Genomic DNA, 17254 nt, shown 5'->3' with positions numbered 1-17254 from the left:
CCAGTCAAAATTAATCAACACAGTATTTTAGTTGTTGCAATTTTAAACTAATTACTCATTTAATCCAATGTTGCTCACACCAGAATCTGTAACAGCAGGAAACAGTCACAAGCCCTCCCACAGACTGCTGTATAGCAGAGCAGTATCATGCCTGTGAATATATCATGGATATACATAAACATGGAAGGGAACCGAAACTATAGTCGTTATAACTAAGGCCCTATGAAAATCTCAAATTATTATTATTATTTATTTTTATTTTTTTTAATTCATGGCAGTGTAACTGATAAAGTGTTGTATTTTGCAGAATGTGCTCAGAACTATTTTATAAATTGTGTACAGATTATTTTTTGCACAAACAACATGTTTGTCAGGTCCAAATTTTTGCATTTCATGCTTCGTTGTTTTTAGTAGACTGTTGGAACACAGAAGTCACTGTTTTTTGTTTCTTTGCAAGTAAAGTGGTTGCAGTACTGCTGGATTTCTCTTTTGGTAAATACTTGAATCTAAATGCCTGTCAATAGTGATCTACAGTGTCATTGCAGGATGGACAGAAGAGCTTACCTCCATCGCTGTGTAAAACTCCTGCTGGATACTGCTTTATGCGATCTTTGTCAGATATGTTTAGCCTTTAATTTCCCACCTAGACTGCATATATAGTCACATGACATAATCACTGCACAGCACTATGTGCATTATGAATAGTACACGCAGACACACAGCACAGCTGTAAAGTATTGGTCTAATTTCACGATTTCTGTGCAGTCCGTGAAATCTCGATTTACACATGGTCTTAGTTATAACATGATATACTGCTGTGTATGCGGTATGAGCTTAACAGGTTGTCAGCAGTAAATAAATTAATCTTCACTCTGTCTTGATGAAATGTGCACAATAACTAAACCACAGTGTGTTATTAAAAATTGTAAGAGTAGCATTATTATTATTATTATTATTACATTTTTAAGAAACAACCTAATATTGCCAAAACATTAAGCTATGGCTGGCTCAGTATATCTAATAATCACTCCGATAACCCACAGGAGGAAGCATGTCAATAGAGACTGAGTAAAACCTAATAATAAATAACCTTAAACTGTATACAGCACTGCTTCTTTGTAACGCTGTAGTCAGCCATGGGTAAAGTCAGCCATAGGACTGTGCAATTGTGTTCAGCCTTATTTAACTGATCACTGTAGGTATTACTATAAACATAGGTCAACATCTATATTTTACTTTTAAATTTCTGGTAAAGTTTTATACTGTTAGCACCCCTACATGGTACCAAATTGAGCTGCAGTAAGTTTAACCATTTTTATTCTTTTTGGAAACCCATATTTCAATGTGTCTGATCTTCCTTTATGCCCTCCTTTCTTTTTTTTTAAACCACTGTTTTGTCACACTGTCCCTGCAGAGCAGGCCTGTGAATGTATATGATGTATCTCAGCAGTGCCTCTCGTGCATGAACAGGTCTATAATTAATAATCTCTCTTGTTTACTCTCCACAGGCTCCTGACAAGCATGGCATTACTCCCCTCCTCTCGGCCACCTACGAGGGCCATGTCACCTGTGTCAAGCTTCTTCTCTCCAAGGTACTGCTGCTGTGTTTACAGCTTGAGAGGGAGTGTGCTAGCTTTTTATACAGTCAGGTTCCTCTCAATGTATTAGGGAAGGAAACTCTTTGCAGTAAATGCATCCAGTGCAAAGTACAGGAAATAATGCAGTATGCCTTATAAAAATGTTATTTTACAAAATAATTCCATAAATCTTTTTGCACTTCCATTGGCTACATGGGCCTCAAATGTGCTGTTTCTAAAGAAGCACTGTGTAGAACTTTTCATGAATACGAGGCGCTGCTGAGATACAGTGCTGTGAAAAGGTATTTGCCCCCTGTTCGATTTTCTGCATTTTTGCACATTTTTCACATTGAATTTGGTCAGATCTTTTTGTGGGTTGTAGTAGTATATAGAGGGAGCCTCTCTCGTCTTGGCTAAGGTCAATGTTCATGACTCTACCATCAGAAAGACACTGGGCAAAAATGGGTTTCATGGCAGAGTAGCAAGGCAAAAACCACTGCTCACTAAAGAAAACATGAATGCTCGTCTCAGATTTGCCAAGAAGCACCTGGATGCTCCTCAGGAGTTCTGGAACAATATTCTATGGACAGAGAACTTTTTGGCCAGCCTGGGCCCCGTTATATCTGGCAAACCAAACACTGCTTTCCACAGTAAGAACCTCATACCAATGGTCAAGCGTGATGGTGGTAGTGTCATGATTTGGGGATGCTTTGCTGCATCAGGACCTGGATGACTTGCCATCATTGAAGAAACCATGAATTCTGCTCTGTATCAGAGAATTATATGGGAGAATGTCAGGCCATCTGTCTGTGAGCTGAAGCGCAGCTGGGTCATGCAGCAAGACAATGATCTGAAACACACAAGCAAGTCTACAGAATGGCTGAAGAACAAGAAATTTAAAGTTTTGGAATGGCCTTGTCAAAGTCCAGACCTAAACCTCATTGAGATGTTGTGGCAGGACTTGAAACTAGCAGTTTATGCTCAAACCCACAAATGTCACTGAGTTGAAGCAGTTCTGAATGAAGGAGTGGGCCAAAATTCCTCCATGGTGCTGTGATCAATAACTACAGGAAGCATTTGGTTGCAGTTATTGCTGCTAAAGGTGGCGTATTAAGTCCAAGGGGGCAATTACTTTTTCACACGGATGCATTGGGTGTTGCATAACTTTCTTTAATAAATAAATGAAGTACGTATTAAAATGTTGTGTTATTTATTCACTCAGGGTCTCTTTTATCTAATATTAGATTTTGGTTGAAGTTCTGATAATATTCAGTGTCAAAAATATGCAAAAATGCAGAAAATCAGACAGGGGCCAAATACTTTTTCACAGTACTGTACATCATATTCACAGAAATAAAAAAATTAACAGTTACACACGAAGGAGGGAGATCACACAAAATGATAAATGGAAATGTCAAATTATCAGCAAATGCAGGATTTGCATTTTTAAACAAGTAAGTCTAGCTCTTTAATCTGTCCTTTATAGTGCAAGAATTCAATCTCATTAGATTAATTTTGTGTTAATGTAATTTGAGTTATAGGGTACAAGAAGTTCTAAAGGCACTTAAAGGTCTACAGGTTAATACATCTGAATGACCATGTTATTATATTTAATGCAGTAATTCTCACAAATAAAATACCTCGTATGGAAATCTCTATTTGATACACCATTATGAAAAGATGGAGATGACTGTAATTTGAATAACCATAGACTCATTTCTAATTTGTCTGTTCTATCTAAGGTCCTTGAGTCACTAGTTAATGTATGGTTAAAAAAGCACTATTTTAATTCTAATAACATTCTTAATGAAATGCAGTTTGGTTTTAGGTCTAATCATGGTACAGTGACAGAAATCCTAAAAGTTATGTATGATATTACGTTGACCTTGGATAAAAATTAAGTATGTGAATCTGTTAAAGGTCAGAGAACACACAGCGGATCATGAGCTCCTGAGTGTGGATCGTGGTATAGGTGAGAGGGTGGCTTGATGGTTTAATAATTTATTTTATAAATCAAACACAAATTAAGTGTAGATGGATTTATTTCAGGGAGTACTGAATTTAAAAAAGTTCCTCTGAGCTCTATACTCAGACCAGCCTTTTTCATACTTTGGGCATTAGCATTGAAAATTCTAAATTACGTCTTTATGCAGATGATACTGTATTGTATTCTAGTGTATTCTTCACTTGAAAACACTAATAAAAACCTGCAGGAAGCTTTCAGTATCATTCAGCAAAATGTGTTGGATTTGAAACTTAGTTTGAAACTTTTTTTGTTTGTTTGTTTTTTGTTTTTTTTTTTACAAAAAAATAAATCTGTTTATGTCAAACTTTTTAAATAGAAAACACTGGAATGTTTCTGCATTGAACCAGTAAATAAATACGCATATTTTGGAGTATCGTTTGACAGAATTTTACAACATCGATCAACTGATCTCGAGTCTTGCATATGTACTGGCACAGTCTTAATAAAACTGAATCCTTTGTACCATTCTGTATTAAGATTTATGGTCAATCTGGATTATTCTGTTTATAATTGTGATGTATATACTCTGTCTGCTCTGACTTCTTCACAAAGATGGAAATACTGGTACATATTTGTTTATAACGCTATTCTTGGCAAAACCCCAAATGATCTTAATAAATTGCTAGTAGGGTAAGCAGCTAATTGGTTATTGACAGAAAGAAGCCAGTGAAAGGTTTCATTCTCCAGGTGCAATGGCCTAGGAAGTGCAAGGCTTGCAAACAGAGATTTCTTTAACCTGGTGTTCCAGGTACCATGTTTATACATGTTTGCTAAAACATCTTTTTTTTCAAAACTAATGAAGAACAAATGTTGGAAGATTTAATTTGAGATTGCCTACATATTTCAGAGGTACTTCAGAAAGGTATTTTTGTAATGAAACTAGTTTCTTCAAGATATCATTAACCTATATAAAGTAATTTGAAATTAATCATTTTGATTTAAGGATTGAGTGTAATTAACATTTGTGGGTAGATTGAGTTCGAGACCTCTTCCAAAACTAAAAAGAATAAGCACAACAACAATGGAATGGATTGTCAAAAAAAAAAAAAAAACGTCACAGCAAAATTCTAAACTGCAAAATACTTGCTACTCACATGGGGAGTCTGGCAGCAAAATGCTACCATAGTAATGTTAATTTAATGTTAAACTGATTAATCATTTGGCGCTGGGAAATAATGTTTCCTTTGGCTGCTTGAATGTCTAGGGAAAGGGTGTCCAACCTTTTTATGGACATGAGCCACTTTTTAAGAACTAAAATGCAAGCCACAGCAATAGATTTCACCGTGAGGCTTGTACCATACTCATATATAAGACCTGAAATAATAACACACACACAGCAGGGTTGTGAGGGAAACAGCTCGACCTGGTAGACACTTAAGAACAGGATGAGAACTATGCAGCTGGGTCAGGCACTTTCTACACATGTTCAGCTCTCCATGATTTAAGTTTATGAAGGATTTTATTTGTTTTTCACTAAACACCCTGCTAAAACAAGTAGCCCCACATCCCCTTTGTATGCTGCCATATATAGTGGGAATGGGAATGTGTTATGAATATTTCGATACGTTTGGTTAGTCGCCATTTCGAGTGGTGTCTTTGTCGCACTGTCTGTAAAGCAGTCTTGCTTTACTGTACGTCTCTACTGTTCAAAGTGAAGTGCCTTTCTATTTGACACACACACACACATACATATACACACAACAATATTGACGGTCTTTTATAACTAATTAAAAAAATGTTTAATGTTTTAATTTGCTTTCTGCCTGTTAATCGCCTGTTGAAATTCTAAACACAGGTCATATGTTACTGTAAATTCCTGGTTGTGGTCTTCATATATAGTACATACAGCACTTGCTAATTTTTTCTTAAATGAAAAAGTGGGCTTGCACCTTAATTCTTGCATTTTATTTCTTGAAACTTTTTTCACACAATGCAATGTACCATAGTAGTCTGTTGAAAATAAACTAATTTCATCAATGATAAACAAAATACTTCAGACTGCTGTTGACCTATTTTATTTCCTCCAAACTATAGGTAATCTGTTTCTAGTCTTTTTTTCTGATCTTTCTGATCCCCATTTCTTGGACATTGTAGAGGTGCCTGCCTGTGTGCTGTGACCTTTCAACTCACATAGCAGGACTGGACGAACATCCACATGATCCACTGCGCATGTGAAGGATGTAGCTCTCATAGCAGGACTGGACGAATATCCACATGATCCACTGCGCATGTGAAGGATGTAGCTCTCATAGCAGGACTGGACGAACATCCACTTGATCCACTGCGCATGTGAAGGATGTAGCTCTCATAGCAGGCGCATGCCAAGTTGAAGTGTTTTGTTGTGGGTTTTTTTTTTGTTTGTTTTGCTGAGCTGATGCTTTGGTGATGTGCATTTTAAGATCAGTTCATAAATTGTTTGAATTGAACGCTCAAACTGAAGACTTCTAAGGGTAAGATAAGTTACAGTAAACGTCAGCAGAAACTAAAGAGAAAAAACTGAAATATGTTGATTGCATAAGTATTCAGACCCATCAACTCAGTGTTTGGTGGAAGCACCTTTGGCAGCAATTATAGCCGCAGGTCTTTTTGGGTAAGTCTCTACCAACTTTGCACACCGGCTTGGTGCAATTTGAGCCCATTCTTCTGGGCCACTCAAGGACATTCACTTTCTTATTCTTAAGCCACTCCAGTGTAGCTTTAGCCTTGTGCTTTGGATCATTGTCCTGCTGAAAGATCAATTTTCGCACCAGTTTTAAGTCTAGCAGACTGAAACAGGTTTTCCTGTAGTATTTGCCTATACCTGCCATTTTTCCTTCAATCCTAACAAGCTTTCCAGCCCCTGCTGAGGAGAAGCATCCCCATAGCATGATGTTGCCACCATCGTGCTTGACTGTAGGGATGGTGTCGATTGGGAGATGATCTGTGTTGGGTCTGCACCAAACATAACGCTTGGCATTTAGACCAAAAAGTTCCAATTTGGTCTCGTCTGACCACAACACCTTTTGCCACATTTTTGCAGGATCACTCGGGTGCTCTCTTGCAAACTCCATTGGGCTTTGAGATGGCTTATTTTTAGTAATGGCTTCCTTCTTGCCACCCTGCCATAGAGGCTACTTTTCTAAAGTGTTCTGGATATTGTTGACTGATGCACATTTTCTCCCATCTCAGCCATTGAACTCTGTAGCTCTTTCAAAGTTGTTGTTGGCCTCACACTGGCATCCCTCACCAGTTTCCTCCTTGCACGGCTGCTAAGTTTGGAGGGACGGTCTGATCTAGGCAGTGTCAGGGTGGTACAATGCACCTTCCATTTCTTGATGATTGAGTACACTGTGCTCACAGGGAAATTCAGAGACTTCGATATTTTTTTGTACCCTTCTCCTGACCTGTGCTTTTCAATGACTATCCCTGACTTGCTTTGAAGGCTCCTTGGTCTTCATGGTTGAGTCTTTGCTTGAAATTCACTAGCTGACCAAGGAATTCAGAGACAGGTGTTTTTATTCTGTTATCATGAGAACCACTAATATTGCACACAGACAGAGGCCATTCAACTAATTGTGTGGCTGGTTAAGGCCATTTTGTGCACCTGATTTAATTTAGGCTTGCCACAGCAAAGGGTTTGAATACTTATGCAATCATGACCTCTCCAATTTTATGTCATTAATTGTCTATTTACTTCTTTCTTTTTGTTTTTGCTTTGAATTTGTGGAGTAGGTTGTGTATATAACACATTAATTCCTACTTCAGTGTCATGACTGCAATCTTTTAAACTAAATATATATATGCACGTACACACATATCTGTTGGCTGTAGGACTACATTACATCAAGCATTCAAATTGTCTGTGCCTAGACATACCCACTTCTATGCAGCTGTTGTCCGAATGCTTCAAAGATGCATGCACAACACAGTATTTGAACGTTTTACTGAACTAAACTGATTGTCATCTTTTCTGCAACATGGTACACATATGCATAACTAGTCAATAACAACTAAATTAGCAGTGAGGTGTTTCTGTGAATGAACATTTGTTTGACCTGTGTAGTTCTGGTAAACCTGTATTTGTTACCTCCCAGGTATGGAAACATGTACGTCAAAGACCATGAAAGAACTTCCAACTCTGCCCATAGTTGGCTTGCAGTGGCTGAATGATGGTGACTGCATTAGCTGCTGCTATCTGGGGATGGATGATGATTTCCCCCCACCACAAGCCTTTCCACTGGCACCCCTATAGTTCCTGAGAGGATATATGTTCTTCAGTGACAGCACCTAGGCATGATCGATGCCGATTGTCTCTTCTCTTGTCTGCAAGATCCCAGGTGTCCTCTTTCATGGAGTTAGGGGCGTCAGTACTCACTGCTCTTGGCAGAGGCAGAAGTTATTCATCGTTACAGGCAGTTTTCATTTTAAAAAATACATTTAATTAAACCCTGCTACAGATATTTTAGCCTTGTCTAGCAGGTTTGTCTTTTTAAAGGTCTTTGTGATCTGTGAAGTATTAACATTTTTTTACTGGGGCTATAGTGGAGGTGTCTGCATATACATGTCACATTTCTGATTTTGTTATCTAAAGAACTGCTTATCCAATCCTGATAAAACTTGATTCAGACATTTATTAGCAGATGAAAGCATCAGAACCCTGAGGATATATGGACAAACCTGACCATTAGTCCTTCTGTATGTTGTACATGCGTGTGTCACTCTCCTTGCATGTGTATGTGTAGAAACTGTTGATGTAGATCATTGTGGTTTTTCATGAAAGTGCAGCTCTAATTTTCTATGATAGACGTGGCAAGGGATGTATGTTGAGAATACACCATGAACTTTTCATAGAGTAGTTGAGGATGGCCGAATAAGCCACAATTCCCTAAAGGGTGTCCTGTGAGTGAAGTACCACAGGACTCTATGAAGGTTCATGGAGTATTCTATATATATAGGAAAGTATGTTTAACACTGGAACAGCCGCATTTATATTCATACCTAAATCTGCTGCCGGCAGTCATTAAGACAGGTACATTTAACAACATCAATATTAAAATGAAAGACAAACTATCGGATACAACGCAAAAGTTGGTTCTAGTGTTAAGTCTGAATGACCACAGGACTCTATGAAGGCTCATGGAGAATTCTATTTATAAAAGACCGTATGTTTATCTGAATTAAGCAGTGAATTCTGAGAATTCCTTAGATCAAGCTCTGCAGCTGCTTAGCAACACGCTGTAATTTGGAGCAGTAAGATTCACCTGGTCATACTGTCTTTAGATTTGAATGAATGCAGGATAGATTCCAAAAGGAGACCTGGTAAGAAAAATATTCAGTCAGGACCACTGAATATGAAAGTTATTCAAAGGTACATATATCAGCGCTTGTTAGCACTAGCAGCATTCTGAATAGTCTGTTTTTCTTGATACAGTGCTATAGATTAAAGGATTAATCTGATAATTCCTGTACGATCAGGCAGTCTGACTTCAATAGTCACGCTGCAGGCAGAGTATGTGACATATAGCACAGGACCTAATGAGGTTCAGGGTTTGTACATCTACAGTGTCAAATATGAAATTCACATAAAGGACGAACTTAAAAATCTCACCACTAATAATGTAGCTAATGCTGATAAGAGTTTAGATCAAAGATGATTGAAAGCCTTGGTTAGAACTTCTAACTCCACCCAGGCCAAGCTTGTGACTTTGCAGATGGACTGTGAAAACATGATTTAGTATTTTAAGAAAAAATATGGGGAGGGAAATTTGAGCGAATTTGGGGTCATCAAAATATAAGTGAAAGATTACCAACAGATTAATCAGTTCTAGTTTTGTTTATTTTAATATTTCAGTAATTGTTAAACAAAAGAATTGGCAAATGTTTTCATGCCCTGTGCCGTGAAGGTTTTTATAGCGGTAAATTACAGATGTTTGATGCCAAGATAATGCAGATAATTGATTTTATTGTGATTAGAAATCGGTCAACTTTTTTTTTATCTGTTTGTAATTTTAGATATAGCAGCGGCATGAATACCAACCAGCCCTGTGTATCTCCTTTGCATTGGCTGACACGGCACTGTTGTTGTTTTATCCCAAAGTCAGTAGATTATTCCTTATGACCCAGTGGTCAAATATTGTGCTGTTTTCAATGCATTTTAAACCTTTTTCTCTGTCAAACATTCAAGCTGTTTGAGGTCTGACTGACGTTACGTGACTTTCGGCTTGTGTATCAGGACAAATAACCACCAAAAGTATACTTATCACACCTTTCTAAACAGCTGAGAATCTGAAGATTATCAAGAGAATAACATTTTTGCTCTGTGATGAAATATACCCTACGATTACCTAGTTTTGAATGTAAAAAATATGTTTTATACTATACTCATTCATTTCTTTAGAAATGTCTCCATAAGTATAATTTAGTGACCCCCTACCTAAAAACCGTAACAGTGTTAGTGATAGCCACAACTCTCAGGAAGTAGGGAACAAATGTGTAAATACTGTCTGGTTTTCATTTTACATCAAATTGTTTGACGGGTGCGTAATGTGAAGACGTTCGCTATCAGGTGGATCTGTGAACCCATCGATATTTTCTGAAAAAAAAAAAGAAAGAGAATTTTATTTTGGGTCGGTAAGCATTCTTGGTTATGTAAAGCAATTTCGTTTGCTCTTCGGTAATGCTGCGCTTTAAAATGATGATATATTCAGTAATCAAAACCAAGATACTGAAATGCTGCACCTCATAATAAAAGGTAATTCTATTGGCCTGGGGCTTAGGGAAATGCATTTTGATTGGAGTCATCCGTGATGTTTATCCTATGAACATTTCACTAGTGTTAATATTTTGTAAATTTATTTTTGGGTTTACATTTTGGATGATTTAGTATGATTTTTTGGTTAGCTTGTATTTGTGATCGCCGAATCTTCTGAAGGAGCGGAGGGGGCAAGAGGGGGTAAAGAGAAATGATAGTCTGGAAATATGAGGGAGCAGAAAGCTCAAGACAGCGATAGGCAATTGGATGCGAGTAGCAATAGGGAGCCAGTGCAGAGAGAGTAGAAAAGCGGTGTAGCTTGAGAGAAATGAGGAATGGAAAAGACAAGGCGAGCAGCGTAAGCTAGAATGGACGGGTAGCAGAGGCAGGAAGGCCAGCCAGAAGGGAGTTGCAGTTGTCAAGGTGAGACAATACCAGGGCCTGAACTAGGAGCTGCATGGAGTACTTATTGAGGAAGAGGCGAATTCTGCGTATGTTGATGAGCAGAGGAAAGAGGGAGAGGTAGGGAGATGAGGTTAGAGGAGTTAGATTTGTGGTAACAGGAGACAGGACAGGAACGAGAAGAGAGGATTACAGGGATATTAAAGGTAGTCATGGTAGGGAGCAGTAGAAGAAAGAAATGGGTACAGGAGAGGGTGGTGCCGAGAGTGAGGCAAAAACAGACAAGTTCAGGAGGAGCGTGAAAATAAAGAAAGAAAAAAATGTATGCAAACCTGGTCTGGAGTTGGTAGTAACCAACATTTTCTTTCCTCTCAGCATAACCATTTTCTGTTTTTCGGTTTTACTTTGACAAAGTAGACTCACACTATGGATCTCAATGACGGCTGCACAGGGAGGGAATGTGTGTTAAGCTAGATACATGGGCTTCACCTGAGTCGAAATGAAAATAACACCTGGAAAGCAAATCAATGTGCAGAAAAATGATAGGACCTTTGAGTATGTTGGTATGCTTGTGAGAGCTAAGAAAATATGTAACTGGTTATTACAAGGGAACCTAGGAATCTGTATGCTGCCGAAAAACAGATTTTCTGTGCTGTCGGATTATTCTTAGTTTACTCTTGGGGCGGGGCAAAAAACATGCAAGCCTTTTTTTTTTTTTTTTGATAATAACTAAATCAATCCACATATCATATGTAATCAACAACACAGGCAATTTTGTTTTAAATTTCTGTAAACATTCTTGTTCAGTAAAACTGCTTCTGGTGTACAGTGGTCAAGGTTTAATGAGGCACAGTGTTACATTCATGTTGAAATGTAGCTGCAGTTTAATTCAGTATCCAGTGTCCAGTGCGTTTTTAGCTGTTTTAAAGATGCTGAAAACGCACTCAATTTTAGCCTTTTATTTTAATTGCGGAATAACGCAGATTTTATTTTAACTGAGAATTTCTTTTTTTATTGCAGAAAACTAGGATCCCTGGTTATTATTTACTAGTACAGTGCTGTATATAGTTTTGTAGTCATCTTTGTTTTTGTATGTATTCTCTCTTTGCAATTCTGTAATGCGTTAACAGTAGCTCTTTTTAGAAGTGGATTGCAAATGCAAATAACTGTCTCTCAGAAGTCAGGGCACTTATACTGAACGTGTGGAGGGAAAGAATAAAAAAAAAATTAAGAACATGGATACAGGGCTCGTCTGAAAGGGTCGAAAAAAAAAAAAAAAAGTTTGTCAACTTTACCTAGCAGGGTTTATCTTTTGTGAAGATACAATGAGGTTACTTTTATGGAGTAATAACAAAGCCTTTACCATTCATTTTCTTACCACCTCGTATGCCTTTGTATCATCACACTTTAATCTAGAGAACTGCTTTTCTAATCGTGACAAAACTTGGTTCGGATATTCATTATCACATCAGAATCTGGAGATAGAAGGAAGAACTGTCTGCAAACTCTTAATGTAGGTCATTGTGGTTTTTCATGCAAGTAGGATAGACACTAGTTATTTAAAATGTTTGAGTGTTTTAGATCTTACTGTGTCATCTTGCATGAATAACTGTAAAAAAAAAAATATTTTTACTGAGCTTCCATTTATTTTCTCTTATTCTACTCTGTGAAAATCCAAAGTAGTGACTGGAATCTGCCAAGTTGCCCTTCACTGTACCTTCCAAAGTTAAATGTTTTTTTTTGTAGTGAGGTGACCAACACTGGTCTAGGTGGAGGTCTAACTGGAGCATTATATAATCTGAGCATGACCTCACTGGACTTGTGTTTCACGCTTTTTGCAGAATACCATAACATTGTATTTGCCTTTAACAGCCTCACTTATAATAATGTTTTTGTATTGGATTAATCTAAATATGAAACAGACAACCTCCAGGACAAACGCACAGCTTTTATTGTTTTAGCTCCTCTGCATTAACCAAAATACTAAGACCTGTTTTTGTTGTGGTAACTTTGCCCAGTTGATTCGGGTAATGCTTCTGTTTTTTGTCGCAATGCTTGACCAAGATTACTGCATTCTACTTGGAGTCCACCAAATAGTCCTTGAATGTTGACCCTGATTTTTATAGTTGCAATGAAAGCATGCCATCCTTATCTAGTTCAAGTTTGATCTTATTTTATGATGTACAATATGAGCACATTCTATAGCTAACTATCCATCAGGTGTTGACACAATAAATTAAGAACAATGCCTTTCCAGGGAATGCTGAAAGGAATCCCCAGCAGGCAGCTTGTACTTGCAATGGCCCGTCTGCTTCACTTTACTTTTGGTGTGCTTGTGTAAGTTTGCTGATTGGAATTGGAATTCTTATGCTTTTCTTGTGTTGAATATCTTTGGTAAATGTCTTTTAATACTTTATTTGACATATATTTTACACTAAATACAATGTAAATACTGCTGTTTCCTGGTACTGTACCAAATGTAGGGGGTGTGGGGTTGCCTTTTAACTATATTAAAGGGTAACTATCAGGGTTCCGAAAAATCTAGTCTTACTACAACTGTTTAAATAACATACCTGTAATTTCTTTCATTAACATCCTTGAGCAAACATTTTTAAAATAATTTAAAACAGCTTTTAAAGTTATAAGTGTTAAAAGTTGTCAGGATGGTAACAATGAAAGAAATTATAAGTACGTTATTTAAACAGTTGTAGCAGCACGTGGGGATGTGTAACGCTGTATTTTTCGGAACCCTGTTACTTACTCTTTAAGCCTTATTGATCCTTCTTGTGTGTGTATGTGTGTGTGTCCCCAGAAGTGATTTATTGACCACCTTAATAACATTACTGAACACAAAAAATGACAGAATACCAGGTTTAGAAATTTTAGCCCAGTGGTATTGACATCTGCCACAGTTTAGATTATTAGTCGACCCTCATGTGTTATAGTTCACATTCACCCCAACAGGCTTGCTGCAGTCAAGTCATGTGACTAACAACAAAGTTTCCAGGATGTTGGCATGTTTGCCCTAACATTGACATGTTAGGGCAAACATATTCTCGGCACAGAAAGGTGGACTATTTCTAATGTTTATGAATCTAATTTGATAAAGTTAAATTGATTTTATCACATTGTTTAGAAGTCCATCAAAGCTATCTTATCAGTGCATGATTAAGAGGTGGAAAGCTTCACTCTGATGTGAGCATTATTTTCATTCCAGCACCATTTTCTGAAGTTGATTTGGGACAGTTTTTTTTATGAGTCTTGGTCAAAGTGCCAAAGACAAACTTAATTTATCTTATAGGACAACTGGGTCACCACATTAAGGATACATTTTAAAGTTGAGCTGTTTCTAATGAACCAGACTTGACATCCGCAAAGAAAAGTTCTGCCACGGGGAGGATGATGAGCAGGTGATAACTCTTTTTATACCTGAAGTCTCAGCTTTCTAGAAATAAGCAGGCACACAGTAATTAGGTGCCTCCTGGCAGGGGATGCTGGCCTCTTCGATAAAACTTTCTCTCTCAGGAGGATGGGAAAGGTAAGGAGGCCGGCCTGTCACAGAGTTCTATTGGAGAGTGAAAACAGCCCACCATTTTATAAATTGCAGTTAGTTTGCTCTGACAGGGAAGAAATCTCAAAGCCACAGACAGACCAATATCATGAGAGGCTGACGACCTCGTTGTCTGAGGCAGAAAGCTTGTCGGGGGAGGGAGCTTTTAGTGACATTGAAAGGTTTCCCTGACTGTCTCACATAGAATAAGCTTTTATATCATCTTGTGTTTTTTCTATTCAGTTTTGATTGTATTGGGACTTTATTAAGGTTTTAATTGGTGCAGCAGGTGCCATGTAAACTTCCCTGCCAATCAAAAAACAGAATATTAACTTTATAGTGTTATACTACGGTGACCATCTGTGTATTGATGGTGCATGAATAAAAGTGATCGGTGGTACGACTGTGTATAAGGGTTGGTTCATACTTCTGTCGCAGGTGAATGCGATACATCAGGCGCAGACAGGGTGCAGCTTTGCTCCAACCATGCAGCAAATGTTGAAATGTCAGATAATATTGAAACCCTATGCGATTTCAGGTCGTAGACATATAAGAAAAGGATGTACGGCTTTCCAAAAAAGAAGCGTGTCGCAATGTCGCATATATCTATATATATATATTATATATATTATATATATCTATATATATATATATTATATATATAGTCTGATTGTGATGTTGCTGTTTTGAATTGCACTTAAAGGGAAATCAGAGCGGTTGGTTTGGTATGTTTTTTTTTTTGTTTGTTTGTTTGTTTGTTTTTAAAAGCAGGCGACATCAACCTTACTGATATTGAGAATAAAGCACAGTATAAATTTATTGTGCGGTTGATGTTGTCACTGGAGTTTATTTGGAAGGTGTGGTGGCACACTGCAGAACCTGGTGCTCTGATTGCTGGGACGCAGCCTATAATCTACAGTACCAGTCATAATTCAGAGCCCTCCACCAGAAAGTCTTAACTGCCTAGATTGTGAAGAAATCAGAAAGTTTATGATTCTAAAACACTTCAAACAGTAGATGCAGGTAATGTGTATAAAATACAAGTATACAGAACTTGTGGAAAGTTTGATTGAATGTAACCATAGAACAGTAATGCAAACAATGCTTTTTCTTTCTTTTTTCTTTTTCTTTTTTGAATCCAGGAAATACTAATCCCCATGCAGTCGAGCTTCATAAATTCCTGTAGCTTTTTAATGTTATTTTATGTACAGCTTGAAAATGTGGTTTGTAGGATTAGGGAATGCCATGGCTTTATTGGAGGGCAGTGCAGATTAACCAGCAAGCCTGCCAGAGACCATCTGGAGTGAGGGATGATGGGATTGAGCAATAAATGTCAGGGTGGCATCAATTTATTTATGGTGCAAGTAGGCCAACCACTTAATAACCTGGGCGAGAAAGGAGAAGGCCGTTTCTCATCCTTGTAATAAGGAGGGAAGCCACTTCTCTTGAAAGAGATCCTCGCTCCATTAATCGCAGTTGCCAGTTCATGTATAGATTTCCCAGTGCGAAAAAGTGTTCTACCAAGAACATCAGAGCTCAGTTTGCAGATTTTAATTACAATTTTGTCTTGGGGATTATTTGTGCAATGTAAATGTGATTTGTGTGTCCGTTCTGAGAGAGAGAGAGAGCTGAGAATTCGTGCAGTAAAGACTCCAAACTGGTTTGATAAATTGTCCCTTCTCTGTAGCTGGTTGGAGAACATTCTACAGGTAACCAGTACATTTCACATAGAGTGGATTGAGATGTATTACTGAATTAAAACTCCTCTGAGTGTGGTTAGTTTAAAAAAAAAAGGCCCTATAACTCAAATTATTGGCTGCGTAATGAAACAGTAGTTACCCAGGACTGAGTTCCAGGCCAGTGCATATGTATCGCCCAGGGGAGAAAGGAAGTTCTAAAGCCTTTTGCTCTAAGAGCTTGTGATGGGAGAGATGCTGGCAATTGGAGCGCTTCAGTGTTTTCCTGTTTCTTTGCAGGGTGCGGATAAAGAAACGAAAGGACCTGATGGGATGAAAGCCTTTGAAGCAGCAGAGAGTGCAGATATCAAAGCTCTTCTAAAGTGAGATGGAAAAGGATGGATTGATGGAAAGCTAAATGATGAATGCATTTCCTTTGGCTTCGAGTTACTGCCTGCCTCTTCTCTCACTCTGTTGTCTGTTATTGTCTCCTCCTCCAATAATGCATCCCTTAAGGACCATACTGAGGGACAGCGAAACAAAAACCAAACATTTTCTAACATACCAGAAATGGTGCTTACTGTTGGTTTGCAATTTTTAAAAAAATGTATCATGATAATAATATTAATAACCAACCAACGAATCACCAAAGTTCACCTAAGTTGTAACAGTAATAAAAACCAGAGCACTTCAACATAAGGAAAGTAGTTGGTTAAGAAAATACTGTTGGTACAGTAAAATCACCTCAATAAAAAAAAAACGTAATCATGTGCAGCCTAAATACTGATTTTTGTTTTCTTCTTTTCTTCTTTATTGTGGACCACATTCCATAACATTGCATTATAAAGTTTCACGATTTAAACCTGCCATCACGTCCAACTTCCCACTGACCACCAAAATATGCACAGCCCGACCTCAGATTGCTAGGTCTGACTGACATATCAGAAATCCTCAACACTTAAAAAGCAGGCTGCTCCACAGGTCAACCCCACAGTTGCTTGTCAGTAGTTTTCCATAGAATTTAAAACTTTAGGTCAATGGTCCACTAATTTATTTTGTTCACAAACACTAAAGGTTAGAATTCAAAAGTGGAAAACTGGTATGTATATACCAGTATATACTTTATCAGAAAAGTGGCAGCTTTTTAGTGGTTGCAAATAATTGCTGCTTAAATAGTAGTCCCTGCCAGTAACCGGTACATCCTGATCTAAAAATCAAGTGGCTGTTGCTGCTTATTTGTTTGATGGCTAGTGGGAGAACAATCATTGTTCAGTTTCTCCCCCTCCCATACCC

The 17254-nt window shown here is 37.8% G+C and overlaps 1 protein-coding gene across 2 annotated transcripts in view; it reads left to right on the top strand.

The window, feature by feature from the left end:
* The window catches only part of LOC121318615 (myotrophin), a 74053-nt gene that overhangs the window by 18764 nt on the left and 38035 nt on the right, over nucleotides 1–17254 (top strand). The window contains exons 3-4 of one of the 2 annotated variants that reach the window (XM_041255484.1): nucleotides 1509–1592; nucleotides 16262–16731. In XM_041255484.1, coding sequence (XP_041111418.1) covers nucleotides 1509–1592; nucleotides 16262–16348 — 171 coding nt within the window. In that variant the 3' untranslated portion in view covers nucleotides 16349–16731. Of the gene's footprint in view, nucleotides 1–1508; nucleotides 1593–16261; nucleotides 16732–17254 lie in introns of those variants that run through there. The other variant, XM_041255483.1, reaches the window with a different exon arrangement.

Source organism: Polyodon spathula, chromosome 7 (genome assembly GCF_017654505.1).
Source record: "Polyodon spathula isolate WHYD16114869_AA chromosome 7, ASM1765450v1, whole genome shotgun sequence".
In the NCBI taxonomy this organism is placed as follows: Eukaryota; Metazoa; Chordata; class Actinopteri; order Acipenseriformes; family Polyodontidae; genus Polyodon; species Polyodon spathula.
The sequence above is the reverse complement of the archived record's forward strand: the minus strand, read 5'-3'. Positions and strand labels throughout refer to the sequence as shown.